We start from the raw sequence: 20646 nt of genomic DNA on the forward strand, positions 1-20646 counted from the left end.
TTGTTGATTGTTCTGGTTACTATTATTCTTGTTGTTCCGCTAAGCAGGGGATGGAGGTCAGCCGGCTTGGTTTGGGGGTGATGTAGTGACATGGAACGGGTCACTATGTAGTATAGCGCTGGTTGCTGGCAGAGAAGGGGATTTGCATTTGCAGCAGCCTTGTCAGTTAGTAGGTCACGTGATAAGCCACAGAGATGGATGTGGGGCTAAGGATAATTCCTATTTCACTTGATGTACGGCGGGGTGCCCGCAATGCCAAAATGTCTATCAGCTGACCCGCACGAAATGAGGGAGGCCACTGGGGCATCCTCAGCTGCAGCACAGACTGCCAACTGCCAACAAATGAATTTGAGCAAAACCGCCAGATGAACACATTGGAATGTTGGCGACTTGGCGTGGCTGCACTGTCCACAGGTGACAGCCAGAACATCTCCAAAATTCCACATCCCTTGCAAGATACCCGTCAGGGTTATGTTAATAATTTAGAGGTCTCTCACTAATAATCACCAGCCTCTGGGATATAAGTATACTTGCCGGGTCCAGGGTGCCTCCCATTGCACATCCGTATTCTGGGTCATTGAGTTCACCTGACCTGTGCTATCCTTGGGGCCAACTGTGAAGAACCTGCAGAAACAATCCTCATATCGATTCAAGGAAGGAGTGTTGTATACGGCCCTTTTTCCATCTTTGATATTAACAAGAAATTTGCCAATACACATATTTTTTTTTCTTCTTGAAATAATGAATGAAAACACAAGCGCACAGCAAACTGCAAAACACGTTAACCAAACACTGAAGGCCAGCGTGTGAAACTGACCTCGGCACGCTAGAGATAAGAGTGGAAAGAATCAGAGCCAACTCATTATTGCTGCCACCTGCACTCGCGGGAGGGCTGATAATCTCCCACTGCAGCTACACGGAATGACGAAAATTAATGAGGACTGGAGGGGGGCCAAGATAGCGGGGTGAATCACAGCCTTGTGAACATAAAACAGGTGGTGTTTGGGTGATGTGGACCATGGGCAACGGAGAGAAAGAAAAACGCCTTGTTGTCCCGCAGCGTGAGCGAGGAAAGATAGCACCAGAAGGCAGGGAAATTCCTTGCTAACGAAGGCAGCAGCAGACCTTGGCAAACAAATTAAGTTGGGGAGATTACAAGACATGGTCACACGGAACATTGACACTACCACTATTCACCTTAAATGACAAGCCCTTGCCCGTTGTCCGACCCCACAGACACTGGGGAGTGCGGGTTCCGACCTTCAGAGGCTTACCTCTGACTGAGGATATCGAGAATAAATGATAATAAATGATAAAGCTTATACACAGAGTGACGAAAATTAATGAGGCCTTGAATTGGCGGCGTCAGCGGAGCAGCGGCAACAGCGGGCGAGTAGCGAGAGACTGAGAGAGACAGCCAGAGAGTGGGAGGCAGAGAGTTACCACAGGCTGTCTGTGCTCAAGGGAGAGTGTAAACCTAATAAACAACGCACACACCACACGATAATCACAACCTTGTTAAACATAAAACTACAAATACTTGGGCGGTGTCAACCGGGGGCCAGGGAAAAAGAGTCTCCCGGCCGTCTTTGTCTTCCTGCAGCACATGATAAGAGTGTGCATACGCTCAAGAGAGCACCTTCCCGCGAAGTAAAATCAAACACCACGATGGAAAACTAAACAACAGACCTCGAGTCACATACAGAATCATAGCTGTAAAACTGCGATGAAATGAAATGTTAACTTTAAAAACCTTAACCATTTCTTTGTGCATCGGTGAAGGTCGCACCGGAGGGAATATCGCCCCTCCCTCCAGGTTGCGCAACACAGACAGAGACGCCTGTGAGACGATTTGTAACGCCTGTTGTTATGGTTTATGGAAAGAGGAGGCAGCGGAGCCGTGCCGTATGATGCACACAAGGACACACATACATAAGGACACACATGCGGACGCACATACGGACACGCGCTCCAGACCACGACACACAGCAAAATAAAAAAGAAGCTCCGCCTTGTGGGGAGGAGCCAAGAGGAGGGATTTTGGCATAAAAGAGGACACTACAGCATTGAAACCTCAGCATGCCGACAGCTCATCAGCAAGCGGGCAAGACCCGCTTGCCAGCTCATCAGCTCATCAGCTCATTGGGGGAGCTCAAGAGCTTGCCGACAGCTCATCAGCAAGTGGGCAAGACCCCCTTGCCAGCTCAACTCAGCTCATCGGGGGAGCTCATCAGCTGAGCTCATCAGCAAGCGGCCAAGGCCGGCTTGCCAGCTCGGCTCATCCACGTAGGGGATCGGCCGCCGCCGACGTGGAGGAGGTCCCTGCCACCCGCCAGAATTGCGAGACTCGCTGTGTAGTGACTGGGCTACGTGGTGCGAGTCGGCACCATCAAAAGTAGCATCGCAACGGATGTGTATCGCCAGCGCCCAATAGCGCAACCGGTGGTCAACACTCGGCGACACGACCGAGCCAGCAACCAGCAGACGAGCGCCATTTACCGATCATACAACCGTGCCCGCTAAGAGCGGAACGTGGGCAAGCCGCCAAGCCGACGGCACCACCGGGCACGCTACGAGCGAGCTGTGTGCGCCATCTACCGACGGGCCATCGCAACTACAACAGCGTGTCGGCTCGCCAACCTACGTCAGCCGAACCGAATCAACCACGGTGACAGAAGAATCGACCGATACGTATGACGCGCACTGCCCCCCACCACACGACAAACCAGGCGTCTGTTTGACGCAAAGAATCAACTCCGAACACTGACTATTCAACACAATTATATCCCTCACCATACACGAGTCTGGAACAAAAGCCAATCCCAAAACGTGATCCATCTGTGACCGTGGAAGCATCGCAACAGATCGGGTGATAACAGTCCGTCATTATAAGTATATTCATAATTTTCCTCCTTAATATTATGTTTTGGGTTGTACTTCTAATCGCATAAATTACCAACAGATCCATCAAGACGAATTCATCCTTGACACCTTCACCGCGGAGCTACGCTCACGGAGGGTGAATGGCGTGGCCCAATCAGGCTTCCTTATCAGGCGATCCGGTCCACAATTAAAAATTGGCCCAAGATAAAGATCTCCGGGGAAAGCGTGCACACCATCGTACGCCCTCACTCCAAGCCATTTCTGTAATCATATAATCTTGCCGATGGATCTATTGATATTTGTGCCTTTGAGAATTATACCTGTTTTGATTGTCTTTTCGTATGAATATAGCCGTATAATCTTTAAGTACCTTTCGTTCATAATCGCGCACGTACTCGCGTACTCTACAGAATACTCAACTGTTCCGTGACCCAATGTGCTAACAACGTGATAAGGGTTGCTTATGGATCTATGAATGAACGCGGTACTGTGTGTGCAAATTCCAGTATAATCTTTCATAATATAGTATCAAGGTTTTTGTTTGTTTAGATGTTTTAACCACTCTCTCTCAAGAACTAAGCTTGCGTTACACAGTGGAATTAACCACAGGTGCTGTTGTCAAAGTGAAACAACCCAGTCATTGATGAGACTGTGTTGATACTGTATTGTAATTCCAAGCCGAGAGTTTCATCTTTTAGAGTTAAAGTTTAGTTAGAAAATAAAATGTATTAATGCAGAAGTGGCCCTGTGATTCTTTCTTAAAATTTTTGCATAAGAACTTTTTCTGCGTTGAGATATGAACTTGGTGACCTAAAACATAACACACTAATCTATACTCAATAAATGTTGAAGCGAGAATAATTGTATTATAGTGATAGATAAATCGAAGTTGAACAACGAAGCCGAGTTGACACTAGCATAACTGCAAACGATTCATTGTATTATCCCGATTGATAACCGACCCTCGTCAACGAGGCGGGGCCTGATTATCATAAAGGCTGTCATTAACATAACCACATGCACTCGCATAAATTAATACGAGTATATCTCGAATTAGCATAATTTATACGCATAATTACACAAATTAACATACTTTCAGATAAATTATGCAAATTTCGAATTTCATTTAATTTTTATTATTTTCATCAAATTTTCATAACCCACATATGCAACAGGAGTCACGACTCAGATGAGTGGTGTTACGGACCCTGCTGGACCAGAAGAGCCTCGCCTTGATGTGCACACTGACATCCTTGGGAACGACGCCTGAAGTTAAGGGGTTCCTCTGAAAATCTTGTGGTTGGATATCTTGCCACGACAAGTGTCAGAGATTACTTTTTTCTCTTCTCTCTTTTCTTATTTTTGCTCTCTTCACCTTCCCTTATTTTTATTTGCTGATAATGCCAGACTGTCGTTGGAGGATGCACTTGATATTTTGTGTGTGCCATTTGATGGGGTGTTGCGAAGGTCGTGTAGGTGTACATCTAAAAAAAAATGAAGGAATGCGTTGGGAACGCAGTCGGGGAGAAGGATGCAAGCTGAGGACATGAGGATTTGGTAGGAAATTTTGAGAACCTTAGAGGAACTTTCTGGAAGGTTCCAGAAATATTGAGGGGACGAAGGTACATAAAAGGGTGTGTGACGTGTGTTCGCGGTTCCAAAATAGTAGGATGGCTACTAGTGCATATGTAGTGTAGAGAGGAACTTATAATAAAATCCATACCCGAAGACGGCCTCAGATGGACTCCCTTTTACAAACACCATACGTAAATTAAGCAATACACATCACATAATGTACAGAAATTATAAAATATATTAAAATAAGTTTATTACGTTGTAGATAGCTGCATAGCTACACCAGGAAATAAAAACAAATCTCTGAAATTTACGGATAAAATATATTTAAATCGGTAATTATGGCAGGGAAATGAAATGTACTGAAGTTATGTCTGTTATGCATAGCCGTGCCATTGTCTCTCTTTCTGTCTCAGTCCAGTCGTCTTAGCGTTTAGTTTTGTTCTGAAATCCGTGTCATTGCCCCTTAGTCCAATTGATTCCCTGCTTAAACGAGCATTGAGGTGGAGCTCATCTCATGTGTACAGCCTTTAGCCTGTGGTTAAAGTCCCATTCATATGGCAGGGATAACCCACTGTTGACTTTGTCACAGAGTGGAATTTACTTGATCTACCACAAAGGAATTGCTGGTAAGCAATTTATTATTCAAAGCGCATATATTAAACACTCAACATTTATCTTTTTTGGTTCTTTCGGTAAAGCCACGTAGAATGAGAATAAAATAATAAAATAAAACAATAAAATTCTCACGACGTTTCGGCTCTGTCGTTCCGACAGTTTTGTTCCTTCACCTGAAGAAGGCTACTTGTGTTGTGGCCGAAACGTCGTGAGAATTTTATTGTTTTATTTTATTATTTTATTCTCATTCTATGTGACTTTACCGAAAGAACCAAAGAAGATGAATCCTTGCAGTCACGAAAGCTTTAAATCGAAATTCACTCAACATTTGTTCCACAACTTTGAAGGATACTTGAGTTGCTCGAAGCTTTGATGATCAAGAACCCCCATGATGTTCCACACCAGCGTGGTGCTCATCAGCACAGCCATGACAAAAATCCACATGTCATGGTGTTCATCTCCCTGCATGACAACACGTGGAAAAACATGTACAACCCCTCTGTTATGCGTGCATGCGATTGTTACATCAGCGGGAGATAGAGTGACGACATCGTGGTTATCCCACTGCACTCTGAACCTGCACTCTGAACCTGCACTCTGAACCTGAGTTTGATTCCATACCACAGAGTACATCAGTTGCAACTCAACCTTGAATTAGTACTGGGTGCAGTGTGTTAACATCACTTGAAAGATAAAGTTAGCCGGACATCGTGCTTACCACATCACTTCCTCCACCTCAATGTTGTCCTTGATATATGCTGAGTAGTACTAGCTGCAATAGTCTGAATTGAAAATATGAAAAGAAAATATAATGGTAATTCCTTAAAGCCTACCTAGGGCATTTTCATACAGTAATAATGATTTACAGATTTTTATAAATCATCTCTCCCCTATCCCTCAGGTTCCAGGATAACCTTCATAAATGTCAGTTCTGGTGGATCTTCATTTGGCTCCAGAGACCAATAATGGAAAGGCATTGGAGTGGAATAATGTGCAGCAGATCGGGTGTGAGGGTCTGATCGATGAGGAGGAGGGTGGACACAAGACCAATATCATTCTTATCATGTGAGGAGGTGAAATAGAATCCCAACCCCCGCCATAGAGTCTATGCGGTGTGTTTCTTGGGGGGGGGGGGGGGGGGGGGAAATGACTGATTTGGCGTGCTTTGTGAGAGTGAGAATTGTAGGATGCCTATATATGTTAGAAAATGTGATGAGTCTGGCGTGGCTTATTTCACAATGTCTAGGCCTGATCCCCTCTGGGTTATGCAAATGGTAGGGGCATAAAAGGCAACATGGAACATTACGAGGACAGCTGGAGAAACGAAGAGTTGTCCTGAGCATACGCTGGAGTGTGGCTCAACCACACTCAGGGTTGCAAGAACACTAAGCAGCGCCGCCTCAGACGCTGAGAGTGCCAAACCTGGAGCTGAGTGGTCTGTATGGAGAGGTGTGGCGACACGCCACACCGAGGGTCACGGAGGCTCTATTTACTGAGTTGGCAGATAATGCTAGGAGTGGTAAATGCTCTCTCTATTAAATCACACAGAGGACCAGGGTAGCCTCATCTAAACATGTAGGACCTAAGCACTGTCACAAAAAACTGAGTTGCAGTGCACCCCGGCGCCCAGTGTGGACTGAGTTTTACGCTGGGAGCTTGTGAGTGGGTTCGGTCAGTCGTTCGCGGTGGGTTATTAATTGTGGGAAATATTTGCGGGGATGTATAGAATCATTGCTTGTTGTTAAGAGCTGTGAAGGTACCAACACATGAGTCGGTGAATACCGCTCACACGACATTGATTTCTCTAAGACGAAGGTACTTTGCAAACCCACTGGCTATCAACAAAGATTCGTTCATGAAGCCATCCATATATACAGACAGAGACAATTTCAAAGGGGAAGATGAGTACAAACTTAGCATTCATTGGAAGGACGTTATCAACCAGTTTAAGTCATAACTGGCTGTGATGTTCCCATCCTGTCACCTTCCAATGTTAGTTATTTTCGGCTCTCTGATTTTACATTAACAGGTTACATTTCTCACACCAACAGAGCCACCTCTGCGCTCTGACCTCGACATCGCGGAGGCTCTGCGATCTTACATTAACATGCTAATCATTCACATTAACATAGCCACCTCAGCGCGCTCGCCATGGAGGCTGCTTACTGATCTTACATTAACATGCTAATTTTTACCTAGTAGCCCTCTAATTGGTGGAAACCCACCACCTTCGCAGTCGCTGCCCATCACTTACATTAACATTATCTGCCCCGCCCATGCTGCTGACATTTGGGCTACGCCCATTTTAAACCTTTACAAACAGTTTGCCTTGAGAAGCTAATCCTCTCTTCCATATGACGACCACTTGTGTTGCAATCGAAACGTCGTAGTTTTTGTTATTTTCTTTGAACCTATCTTTGTGACTTTACCGAAAGACCCAAATAATATTTGTTGATATGGTCCACATCGTCATTGGCAGTCCCTCGGGGTTTGAGGATGATGTCCATCAGATTTGGTGGTGGATCATGAGGTGGCTGAGGAGTCCAATTCTGGATCTGCAGATCTTTGGGCATTGGGGGCACCAGGGCCAGATTAAGGTTTTTGTAGTCCCTGGGCCCTTCTATGTCGTAGGCATTCAGTGAAAACTTTTACATTTGATATTGCTGCCAATGTTACTACCTCCACTGTCCATCACTTATTTCACACATACTTCATCCAACTGCTAGACAGATGTTATGGATACCTTCATTATTTAGTGCTTGCCCTACTTTGATGGGAGTGTGTAAGCATATGTATTTTTTATTATAATGACTGAAGTAACAGACTACTTACCTGACAATCATTCGTGCGAACGGACAGCCAGGAAGTCAACCAAGGCCTCTGATTGGTGCAGAAAGGACTAAAGACAATTAGTCAGGAGATGCGATTCAAAGGGATTGGAGGACAGATTCAAACTAAAAGGCGGGAACTGAGGGTTGACTGTAGGGGTGACTGTTGACAACCATTGGAGAAGGAGGACAAGGATTGGCTGAAGGGAGTGGGGTGAGCGAAGCTTTCAGAAAGGGGAGGAGATGTTCAATGTGAAAGAAAAGTTCAAGCGTCAAGAGTGAAGCCTGGGCCTATAGATAGGGTTGTGTCAAAAAAATATATCTATGTAAGAATGTGTCTAAGTCGTTACACTATGATTATCTTATAGGATGATGCAGCTTTAAAAGAATGCCATTCATTTTCATCGATAACATTCAATGTTTTGACAGGACGACCACATGGCGAGCGCCATGTTGCTTTACTTTCGTTTAACCTTAAAGGATTCTTTAACTGTTGTTTTATCTGCAATATGCCTCACTTATAACGAGTCAACTACTCGTTATTACTGGTAATAAATTGTATTGAGCAGCCATCAAATTAATAAAAAAAGTGGCCATTTCCCCCCGGTTTTCCTTATATATTATTATTTCAGAATTGGCAGGGACTAGGGCTACTTGGGTGCTTTTTTAGGCTTAATTATAAATACAACATTTTGCGCCTTACCCCTTCAGACTATATTTACTAAAATTATAGTATGTTTAACACGTAGGCTTTCGTGATCAATACCATCTATACGTTTGTTTTGGGTTAGATCGCGTACATATATAAATGTGTCGTTAAACGCAGCACCACCCGACACAGCCAACTAGTAAGGGTTTTCACGTAAATAGAACATGCCAATTCGTTACTACTTGTGTGTTGGAAAGCCAACCCACAACATTTACCATCCAAGTACGACGTTTCACCAATAATTATAACTAGCTTCATCAGGCAACAGACAAATTTGTGTAGAATTCCACCTGTTTCGTTCTTAATATAAAGGCATAGATGTGGTGACCACAATTGTGTGCTCTTCTTGAGGCAAGTCACGGGGGAGGGGGGGGGGAATTTATGAGTTAACGTACATTATGCATGAGCATTATGTGAGCCCATTGATCTTTTTATTCCTGTCCATTGTGTGAACTAAAATGGCCGTACCAACGGTAATCCCTATTGAAGTATGGTAGCCTGGCATGTATTTAAAAATAAATTATTTGATGATTCGCATCCACGCAGCATTAAGTCGGTAGCTATCTGAACGGTTAAAATTATTTTTCTTTCTTTCAATTTCGATTCTCTAATTAGGCTTGGCGAGTAGTAGCTAGTTTTGTACAGAACTTCAACATTATCAAAATCAATTGAGTGTCCTTGTTGGCACGTGTGTTCTGCTACTGCTGACAGTTGTATTTGGGAGTATTTAATATTACTTTGGTGTTCTTTAAGTCTCGTGCTGATCATTCGTCCTGTTTGCATTTGCCACAAGTACAATTAATCTGGTTAACCTTCTGTTTATAGCTTCGGTAAAACATATTTTGTACCAGATAATAAATTACGTATTTTATATTATGTACTGTGCCAAATCGACTCGGATGTTTTGTTTTTCCAAACATCTGGCTAGCTTATCAGTTACTCTCGCAATGCATGGTATTTTAATAGTTATAATTATTTGCGCAGTTTCAATGCTCATGTTATTTTATTTGGTTTTTGCATTCAATGCCCTGTTGATTTGTTCATCATTGTAACTGTTTAATTGCAGCACTTCTTTAACACGTTTAATTTAACTTATCAGACTATCACCATTTTACACTTTACCTAGCTTGATGATTGAGCACCTTGATGAGAGCAGATTTCTGTGCAGGGTGATAGTGTGACTGCATTCGGATCGGCGTCAGTGTGCGTTTTTTTACGGTAAATGCTGTGTGTTATTTTACCATCTCGACCCCGTCCGAGCAGAATATACAGAAATGGTAAAGTTCCGTCAGCTTCCACTTCCATGGTGAACTGGATGGATGGGTTTTGCGAGTTGAGATGATTCAGAAATTATTTAAGTGTATCTTTGCCGTTTGGCCAGACCACCAATGTGTCATCCACATATCTAAAGCAAGCAAAGGGTTTTAGTATGCTTGAAGCTATTGATTTTGTTTCAAGATCTTCCATGTACAAATCCACTATCACAGGAAACAAAAGAGAGCCCATTGCTGCGCCTACCTTTGGTTGATAGAAGTCACCTTTCCACAAGAAATAGGTGTTCTTTAGACAGTTTTCAGCTAGTCGTAGGATATCTTTGGCTAAACCTGTGATCGTTACCAGAAATTCGAATATCATTGCATTTTTACTTGCTTACTAGTCTCTGTCTCACATTCCTTTTTGGTCTAGCTGTTCAGAGATTGTTGTTGGCTTCCCGCTTTATGTATTTATTATTTCAGATAATTTACTCGTATATACTTTCTTCCACTGAAATTTAGGAAAATTTTTAAGAACTTAGTGTATTTTTTGTATTGTAGGTGATCCTACCCTCCCCAGTCTTCCAATATATCAGGTGGATATGAAATAATGCATGAGTAAGGACACGAGAATAAGAAATGATTATAAAAAAGATGAAACATTGAAAGAGCTCAAGTGATATATTCTTAAGTTCATGAACAAGGATGTGAAGAGTGATAGTGCAAAACCTCCAGTGAAATGATCAGAATTAAGCATACATTTAGATCACAATAGTAAACCTTGTGAAAATGTTGTTTTTGAAGCAGAATCTCATTCGCACCTAGAGAGTAGATCAAGTGAAGAACAGGTGAATGCTGGCCAATGCATTGGTTGCTGCATATCCAGGAGATTTTTCAAAATTATACAAGGATGAATTCATATTCTTGGTTCTTTCGGTAAAGTCACGTATAAGGGAAACAATAACATAATATATAAAATAATAAAATTCTCACGACTTTTCGACAGCAACACAAGCAATCATCACCAGGTATGAAAACCACAGCAACACAAGCAATCATCATCAGGTATGAAAACCACACCTGATGATGATTGCTTGTGTTGCAGTCGGAACGTCGTGATAATTTTATTGTTTTATATATATTTTATTGTTTCCCTTCTACGTGACTTTACCGAAAGAACCAAGAATATGAATCCCTGCAGTCACGAAAGCTTTAAATCAAAAGGATGAATTCCTTTTGTTGCTGCATTTGTATGCAGAGATAAATTAAGCAATGGCAGATGTGCTCAAAGCCCAAATATCTGACAAGATTATCAGCAGCTTTCCGGATGTTTACATTGCACTAAGGATGTGTCTTGCCATCTTGAGAACGAATTGTCAAGATTAGTGTTCTTTTTCGAAGCTAAAGCTGATAAAAAAAAGTGACTCCAATCAACCATAGGATAACAAAGCTTGTTTTCCCTTGCACTAGCAGATTGAGGATGTTATTGCTAATTTTGCAATTAAAAAATCTCGAAAAGTAATTCTCCGGTGGTAATTTCTCTCACCTTATGAAAAAAAAGATTTACATTGACATGACTGTGTATTTTATATACATTGTGCCTAGCCTCGCTGCATGAATATATTTATTCAATAACATATGTTGGTTAAATTTTTTATCATGCAAACAAAAAAAACTTGGTCAAATTGCTATTCCTAGGCCCTAGACAGTGCCTAATGTGCCTATTGGATAATATGGCCTTGGAGGGCATGGGGGAGGACGACCTGTCATCCCTGAAGGTGGCCCAGTGTATCCAGGTGCACGTTAACCTATGGCAGTGGCCCAAGGTGGCTGCTTGCGTGGGGAAGCCTGAGGAGCCAAAGGGGCCTGCACCCCGGGAGCCAGAGCAGGTGTCCCTCATTTTGCCAGTGCCCACGTGGGAAAGGTGTCAAGGCACGGTAGCCAGAGAGGGGGTGGCGAGAGAGGGGACCCCCTTCCGGTCTGGAGGTCCACGACCACCTGCTTCAAAATTCATTGAGGCTGAGCCCTAGGGAGACGGACCAAGTTCGACAGGCAATTGACGAGATGTTGGCCGTGGACATTATCTCTCCTTCTACCTACCCGCGGGGGGGGGGGGGGGGGGGGGCTCCCATTGTGTTGGTTAAAAAAAAACAGAATGGGAGCCTGCGCTTTAGCATAGATTTCCATTAATTAAAAAAAAAATCCATGGCAGACACATTTCCGCTCCCTTGGATGGATGATTCCCTGGATGCGTTGTCAGGCGCTCAGTTCTTTTCGGCCCTAGATTTGTTACCAGGGTTCTGGCAGCTGTCCCTGTATGAGGAAACCAGACCTAAAACCGCGTTCGGAACGCCCCAAGGGCTATTCAAATTTAATTGCTTCCCTATGGGGCTGCATTTGGCTCCAGCCACGTTTCAACGGCTAATGGAATTGGTCTTGGCACGTGTGCAATGGGATTCGTGCCTCATTTACCTGGACGACGTCATTGTGTTCGCACACATTGCGGTCAGTGTTGTTAAAGTGGGCGCAGCCAATCTCAAATTCAAACCACAAAAGCGCATCTCTTGCAAACATCTGTGCTGCATTTGGGCCATATCGTTAGTGCATCTGGGATAGCTATGGAAACCAACAAAACGTTGTGTGTGCGCACATGACCAACCCCCAAGTCGGTGGGTGAGGTTCGCAGCTTTGTCGGGTTTGCGTCGTACTGCGCTGGTTTGTCCCGAAGTTTGTGAAGATCGCCAAACCACTCCATGCACTAACCGCTAAAGGCCAGAGGTTTTGGTGGGGCGAGGAAGAGGAGGAAGCATTTGTCGCATTGCGTGATGGCCTTGCCAACGCGCCTCCTCTCTGCTACCCGAATTTCTCTCTGCCCTCTATTTCGGATACGGATGCCAGCGACATGGGTATAGGGGCTGTGCTGTCTCAGGTCGTGAATGGCACAGAAAGAGTTGTTGCTTACGGTAGCCATGTGTTATTCCTCACGGAACATCGCTACTGTGTAACACGCAGGGAACTGTTGGCCATGATTAATTTAATCCAACAGTATAGGCCATATCTTTATGGAAGGAACATTTCTGTGTGCATGGGCCATGCAGCCCTCCAATACTCCTTGTGTGCTGACCAGCCATCCGGCCAGTTTTCTCGATGGCTAGAAACTCTGTAGGAGTTTTCCTTCACTGTGACCTACAGGAATGGTATGAGGCACTGTAACCCAGATAGGCTGTCCCGCCTGCCGTCCTGAGCGAGAGCTCGGGCTGTTGCTGTAAGTGGATCCCCTCGCCATCCTGTTGGTTCGTCACCATCATCGCCGCTGTTTTCACCATCACAGGGCGCTGCTAGCTATACAGCATGCCAACTGTTCTAGCTAGATAGTGCCGCCGACGATAGACGGTTGTGTGTGTAAAATATATAGTGTACACCCATGAGGGTGCCTATAGTCCCCATTGTATGCAAGAATAAAAGAAGGTGCCTCCCACTACTGTCTCTTATCCTGATGCTGGGAGGAAATGGATGAGGTTCAGGACTATGGCTCATGCAGCTGTAATGGCTGCAATGTGTATGTAGTTCAGACCTCCACAGAGACCCTGGCTGAAAGAGGAGTTGTTCCAGCTGGTTGAGAGAAAATGACAGGCCAACTCCCGTCATCTACAACATCCAACATCAGAGAATGAAGAGGCTTACCGCAGCCTCTGCTCAGAGATTCAGAGAATGAGTGGTGGGTGAGGGTTGCTGAGGAGATGAAATCTGCCTCAGTAGCCCTCAATCGCAAATTAATTTAAATACCATCAAAAAGTAACTTGCAGCACCTCACCTCCACAATCCTTAAGGGAAAGGATGGTGATTTGATATCCCACCCCCAGTAATAGGTCAGCAGGTGTGCAGAGCATTTTGTGAGGTCTTGGGGGAAGAGAAATCCCTCAGCCCAGGCAACATCATTGGGCACGATGGGGACGACCCTGCTCGGGCTGCGTTGCCTTCTGAGTGGTTGCCTTCGGTGCCATCTGGGCAGGAAGTAAATGTGCCAGGCAGATATGATCTCCCAAGCGATATGCTGAGGAAGGGTGGCATCTGTGTGCAGACATCCCTACTTGATATTATCACAACTGCCTGGACCACAGAATGAGTTCCACAGGATTGGAAGGATACCCTAGAGGTTAAGAGGGGGGGGGGGCGCACAGAATGCAACAATTACAGCAGCATCTATATCCTCAGTGTGACGGGAAAGGTCCTGGCAAGGTTTATTCAATAATGCTTTGCCAAGCATGCTGATAAAAGGATTGTGGAGCCCCAATAAGGTTTCAGACCAGGGCTGGCCTGCAAAGATGCCATATGTTCTGTCCCTCTGCTACAGAAGAGGTATACAAAATTCCCACAAGAACTTCATCTCTGCTTTTTTGACCTGCTCATGACCTATGATAAAATTAATAGGCCAGGACTCTGGGCTGTTCTTTATGCTTTTGGAGTCCCTGACTCTCTGCTCACAATCATTAAGGGCCTTCATGGTGGTGGGCAGACCCAGCTAAAGCGACGTGGCCAGGAGTCAGAGCCATTCCCTGTTCACCTTGGGGTGCGGCAGGGATGTCCTCTGGTTCCCACATTATTTAAGATCATCTTTGGCCACGTAGTGGCTGTACACAAAGATTTTCCATCTGGAACAGATACGATGGGAGGCTGATCAATGCCCAGGCGTGGTGGAGGGATGGCTCCCTATGCGAAAACCATGTTATATGTGCTGATTATCTGGTGATTGCAGCTCATTCAGAGGTGGAGTTGAAGGCGTTGCTGCTGAACTTGGAGTGTGCCACTAAGAGGAGGGGCCTTACGATCAGCCCCACCAAAACTAAGCACTTGCCTAGGTATTTTGTGCAATCAAACAATTTACCCTCAACTCTCCATTGGTGATGGAGTAGTTGTGGAGAGAATGGAGAGAGTCCCATACCTGAGAAGTTTACTTATGACCAACTTCAGTTTTGTAGCAGAAGAGGTCTCACTCCGGATCAGTGGGGTGGCATTATCTTTTCATCAGCTACATAATGTTGTGTGGAAGCTACTTGGTCTGTCTCTCAACATGAAGCTTTGGTTCGTCTCGGCGACAGTCTTGACCTGCCTTTATGCTTGTCAAACATGGACCCCTCTAATTGAACATCTGTGCCGGTTGGAAACATTCAGGCTGGCCTGTCTACAATCTATCCCACGTTCAACCAGGCTTGATTATGTGGGGAGCTCACAATTTTTTTGAAATATCTATCCACATTCCAATCAGGTGGCTTCTCTAGGAGGCAAAGCTAATCAACATATTTTGATTTAAATAAACATATGTGATAGAATAAACTGCATACATATATATTTAGTTTTTGTCCCCTTTAGTTATTCGTTAACAACACAATTTGACTGCACATTTTGTAAGTCACCAAGACATTACATAGTGATCCATTCCCCTGCCATGTTTACTTTAAATTACGTTAAAGATTTAAGTAAAAAACGGCTGCCCACAAGGGGGCAGCCAACGTGCAGAATGCGGCTCTGGATCCATAGGTTGCTGATCCCTGGTCTTGCTGGACTTTAAATTTCATACCCATTAGATGTTAAAATATGAGATGGTTAACATTTCCCCATTCATGTCTATGCCTTTGTTTCTGCAATTACATTTTCTAAAATATATTCCAATATTGCTACATTAACTTTTGTGAAGGCGTATAATCTTGTCCGATGCCTTTCGTATTTGTACCATTTATGCATGTTTTTTTTTTAGTGAGGATTGCTACCAAACATTCCTCCTGAGATCTGCAGACTGTAAATAACTTTCCATGAATACAACTGCATCAACGTCAATATAAATAAATACATGTATATTAATAATACAGATTTTTTTCGGGGTTAGATCGCGTAAATATATAAATGTGTCGTTAAACTCGCCAACACCTCACAACCAATTAGAAAGGGTTGTCACGTGAACAAAACGTGCCAAACCCATTGGAGAGTAAAGCCACAACATTTACAATCTCGGCATGACGCCAGTAATTACAACTAGCTTAATCAGGCAACAGCCAGATTTGTGGACAAATCCTCCTGTTTCGTTTCTTAAATAGAGGGGTAGATGTGATGACATCACTTGTGAGCTCTTCTTGCGTGAAGTTGGTGGGGGGGTGATTAATGGATACATATGAATGACTATGGGTATCCATTGCCGGTTGGGTAATTTATATGGTAATCAACGCGCATTATGAAAGTCCATTGTTTTTTTGTCTCATGTCGATTGTGTGCACAAAATAGCTGTACCTTATTGTTCAATGCTAATCCCTATTGAAGTATGGTGACCTGTATTAGGCATGTATTTAAACAATGCATTACTTGGTGATTTGCTTACAAGCAGCACAAAGTCTGTAGCTATCTGAACCGTTAAAATTATTTTTATTTCTCTCAATTTCGATATATTTTGTTATTGTTCTTGGCCAGTAGTAACGAATTTTGCACATAACTTCAACATTATCAAAATAAATTGAGTGTCTTCTTTGGTTCTTTCGGTAAAGTCACGTAGAATGAGAATAAAATAATAAATTGATAAAATAAAATAACACAATAATATTCTCACGACGTTTCGGCCACAACACAAGCGGCCTTCATCAGGTGAAGGGACGAGACTGTCTGGTAGGACAGCGCTGGACTTTCACTCCAGCGCTGGACTTTCACTCCAGCGCTGTCCTACCAGACAGTCTCGTCCCTTCACCTGATGAAGGCCGCTTGTGTTGTGGCCGAAACGTCGTAAGAATATTATTGTGTTATTTTATTTTATCAATTTATTATTTTATTCTCATTCTACGTGACTTTACCGAAAGAACCAAAGAAGATGAATCATTGCAGTCACGAAAGCTTTAAATCGAAATTTAAATTGAGTGTCCTTGTTGGCACGCGTGTTCTGCCACTACCGACAGCTGTATTTGAGATTATTTCATATTTATTTGGTGTTCTTTTAGTCTCGTGCTGATCATTCGTACTGTTTGCCCAATATAGAAATTGCCCCAAGTGCAATTAATCCAGTACACACCTTATGTTGATAAGGTGTATGTGTTTAACTAGGTGAGAGCTCAAGAGACGAATATAGTCTCAATTGAATTTTCCACCTGAAATCACGCAAGTCGTTTGTTAGCACAACCTGAACCCTTGTGAAATCGGGACTCACCATATCAGGGAATTCGTAACTGATTTGGGCCAACGTAAATATATACTGAACAAGCACTGAATAATCAATTTCACAAAAAATGGTCGCAGAACCCAGCACTAAACGGATTTACCGTACTAACCAAGGCATGCAAGGTTTACACCAAATGGCGCCATTTACAATCTTGATTTGAAGCTTTCGTGACTGCACGAATTCATGCTATTTGGTTCTTTCGGTAAAGTCACGTAGGTATAAAAATAAAATAAAACAAAAAATAATCTATCACGACGTTTCGATCGCAACACAAGTGGTCGTCCTCAGGTGGAAAAAAATAATCCAGCAGTGGAACTACTGAACCAGGGAGAGAGCTGTTACAAGAAGAGGCTATTTATGTGGCAATGGGCAAGCGAGCGGGGTCTGAGATGGACAGGAATTCCATCCCCGGACGCAAGCACGTCAGTTGTGTTAATGGGGGAGATTATGGAAAGAGGGATTAGAGAGAAAGATTAGCATGAAATGAGCTTCCGTCGCCGCGTAAGAACATCGTCGCATATGCTCACAACAGCAGTGTTAATAATGGGAGAGTAGCACTATGTTGATGGGAGAGATTAAGCAGGGAGATTAGGGGCATTAGCAAGTTAATGCCAAGTCCATGTGTAACACAAGCTGCGGGGCTGCCAATTGCGCTGTGAGGCAAGCGCATCCACGCCAGTGAGACACACAGCCCATCACACAGCCAGAACCATCGATACATCGAGGCTGAGGGAGCAGAGGTGGCCATGTTAGTGAGACCCCAGCACGTTAATGCAGAGGCACCTAACAGGGCAATGCAACTCAGAGATACGAAGATAAACAGCCAAACGGCATGGAAGAATGGAAGCACCACAGCAAGATACGACTTTGCTTGATTAATAACGTCCCTCCAATGATTGCTCAGCTTATATCCATTTTCTATGTTGAAATTGTCTGTGGACGGGCTTGCCTCACAGCGCAGTTGGCAGCACCACAGCTTGTGTTACACACAGACGAATCCCCTAATGTGGCGACGGAAGCTCATTTCATGCTAATCTCTCTCCATCATCTCTCTCTCCCTAATCCCCCCCCCCCCCAACTGACGTGCTTGTGTCCGGGGATGGAATTTCTTTCCAGCTCAGACCCTGCTTGCTTGCCCATCGCCACGTATATAACCTCGTTGTTGTAACACCTCTCTCGCTGGTTCAGCAGTTCCACTGCTGGATTATTTTTTTCCGCCTGACGACGACCGCTTATGTTGCAATCGAAACGTCATGATAAATATTTATATTTTTAATTTCTACCTACGTGACTTTACCGAAAGAACCAGAGAGTATGGCGTCATTTACGTTTCTCATGACATCACACCATGTACCAAGTGTAGTCTGTTTACTTATACGGCACCTTACTAATGTGTGTAGATAAAGATGATTTGAAATATAATGGTCTCATAGCAATAAAATGCTTTCATAACAATGAAAAACGGGAACAACCACAAAATTCACCTTACCCTAACTCACACCATAGCTCTGCCCTCAGTGTCTAAAACGGCGAAAAAAGAATGTCTCCAGCCCTCTAACAATGACGACAAATCTAAGTTGTCTGCATAAATTAGGTCTTGTCTTAAAAAGTTATGTTGTTATTGCTAATTAGATACTTCCGATGACAAATTTACGTTGGAAAGAATAAAAAAATCCTTATACATCAATAATATTTCTTCCTTGTAAAATGTTTTGCCCTTTGGCTGAAAATATTGTAATGCTTAGATTAGTGATGTATGTAAGTTGAACTTCTTTCACACTGTACGTAGCAGGTGATGTTATTTTGCATCCTCCACACTGGCGGTCGTAATGCGTGAAAATCAAAGTTGTTACCTTATGCACATCGCCCAGTCCCTCTGTGTCCAGCAGCAGGAGGTACTTGTCATTATCAGGGTGGGGTCTTGGCCATACCCAGATGCCTTTGGTTTGTGCTTTTATAGTACGTCCCAGTGAGAAACCTGTAGGTTTAAAGTACATATGTGAGAAATATTACAGTCGTAGTTTAAATTTACAACTTTCATCACGATAAATTGTTCTTATTAGATACCTTTCAAATGTATTAAGGCGCCATGCTGACAAGGACAAAGATAATAAGTAAAGGAATTCACTGAGCTAATTAGAGGAATACTTTTTTTAAGATGTGTTTTTAGTCGGTACTTACATTACAATTGCAGTGTCATAGTCAGGGATGATTCGGCATGTCAGCAAAATGTGTTCAAGAAAATTAATGCAAATACTTAAATTGGTGAAGTCTCATTACCACGTGTTCGTGAGGACTGTGTATTTTAATACTTTCTAATAACAAATACTTTAACCTGAAATTAAAAAAAAACATGAAAAACGACGATAAAAATCGATGACAGAACTTTTTAAAATTACTTTATAAATCATTACGATCGTATCTAACCTAAGTTTATATTATAGAGCACCTTCACTCAAGGTGATCGATGTAGTTTAAAAAAAATATGACAACATAATTATTTATATGGTAGGGGTGTGGAAGTTTTGTCGAATGAGTTCAGCGATAGAGCCGTACTTAGGGATCATGACATGGCTATTGGTGGATGGACCGGAAGGAGTGGAGGAGCGAGGAGAAGGAATAAGAGAAGGATGGGCAATAGAGAATAGGTGAGGAGCTTTAGAATCAGAATTGTAGCCCGGGAGTAAATAATCCATCGAGCTATACATCTCTTTTTCAAGGGTGACTCGGCCAGCAGACAAAGACGATGTTATATATTAATACATAAACATATAAATTTAAAAGTAAACTAAGTATAACAATATAATTTTACAAAACATTCTCGAATATTCACAACTTGTATTGTTGTGATTTCAGAAACGTCTGTTTCTTAAAAGGGTACAGAAATGGAGATCCTCAGAGAAGACTTCAGTTGGTTCCAAACATTAGAGCAGCTACATGGAATGCTTTTGAACGAAGTTGCATACAAAATCTAACAATTGTGAAGAACAGAGCTGTTGGAAAGACAGCGTCCTAATGAACACTGCTAAGCTTGGCTGCGTATTTTTAAGCTTGGTGGGAGGAGCAGAGCGCCTTGACAAAGAAGTTTACATATCATGAGAGGAATTTAGAATATTGACGCTAAAGAACTGCAATTACCACTACTAAAAAACAGTAAACCGATGTGAAAAAAATAAACATAAACTACATCAATATAATCAATGTACTCAATATACTTTCCAATAAGCTGAGCTATTCACATTAAGTAACTGGGTGTAGTGTATACTATATAATGATTACTATATAGTGAGCCGATAAAAAAAAACTAAAATATAAACTACATCAATATATCTTGGTGTGGGCCAATCAGTTTCAAGGACAATGCATATATTATCATAGTATGTTTTTTGTTTGCATTTTGACTGCAGGTATTTTGGTTAATGCAGACATGATTCATTGTAAAAAGGTTTCAGTTTTGTTGCCAGGAAAAAGGGGAAAACCCTATTATTACATCAATATAATCAATATTCTCAATATCCAATAAGCTAAGTTTACATATCAATAGAGGAATTAAGCATATTGACGCTAAAGAACTGCAATTACCCT

The 20646-nt window shown here is 42.9% G+C and overlaps 2 protein-coding genes across 4 annotated transcripts in view; both read right to left on the reverse strand.

Moving 5' to 3' along the window:
* Window positions 1-20646, reverse strand: part of LOC142907390 (uncharacterized) — a 366512-nt gene that overhangs the window by 152361 nt on the left and 193505 nt on the right. The gene's annotated exons all lie outside the window — the stretch shown is intronic.
* LOC142907345 (guanylate-binding protein 1-like) overlaps window positions 1-20646 on the reverse strand; it is a 162645-nt gene that overhangs the window by 128933 nt on the left and 13066 nt on the right. For all 3 annotated transcript variants that reach the window (XM_076056765.1, XM_076056764.1, XM_076056763.1), the window contains exons 2-3: window positions 18915-19039; window positions 5429-5538 (exon numbers count right to left, since the gene is read on the reverse strand). In XM_076056765.1, the coding sequence (XP_075912880.1) occupies window positions 5429-5538; window positions 18915-19039 (235 nt within the window). The remainder of the gene's footprint in view (window positions 1-5428; window positions 5539-18914; window positions 19040-20646) is intronic.

The sequence above is a fragment of the Petromyzon marinus genome, chromosome 78 (assembly GCF_048934315.1).
Source record: "Petromyzon marinus isolate PM22_M1 ecotype Great Lakes invasive population chromosome 78, UKy_Petmar_22M1.pri1.0, whole genome shotgun sequence".
Taxonomy (NCBI): domain Eukaryota; kingdom Metazoa; phylum Chordata; class Hyperoartia; order Petromyzontiformes; family Petromyzontidae; genus Petromyzon; species Petromyzon marinus.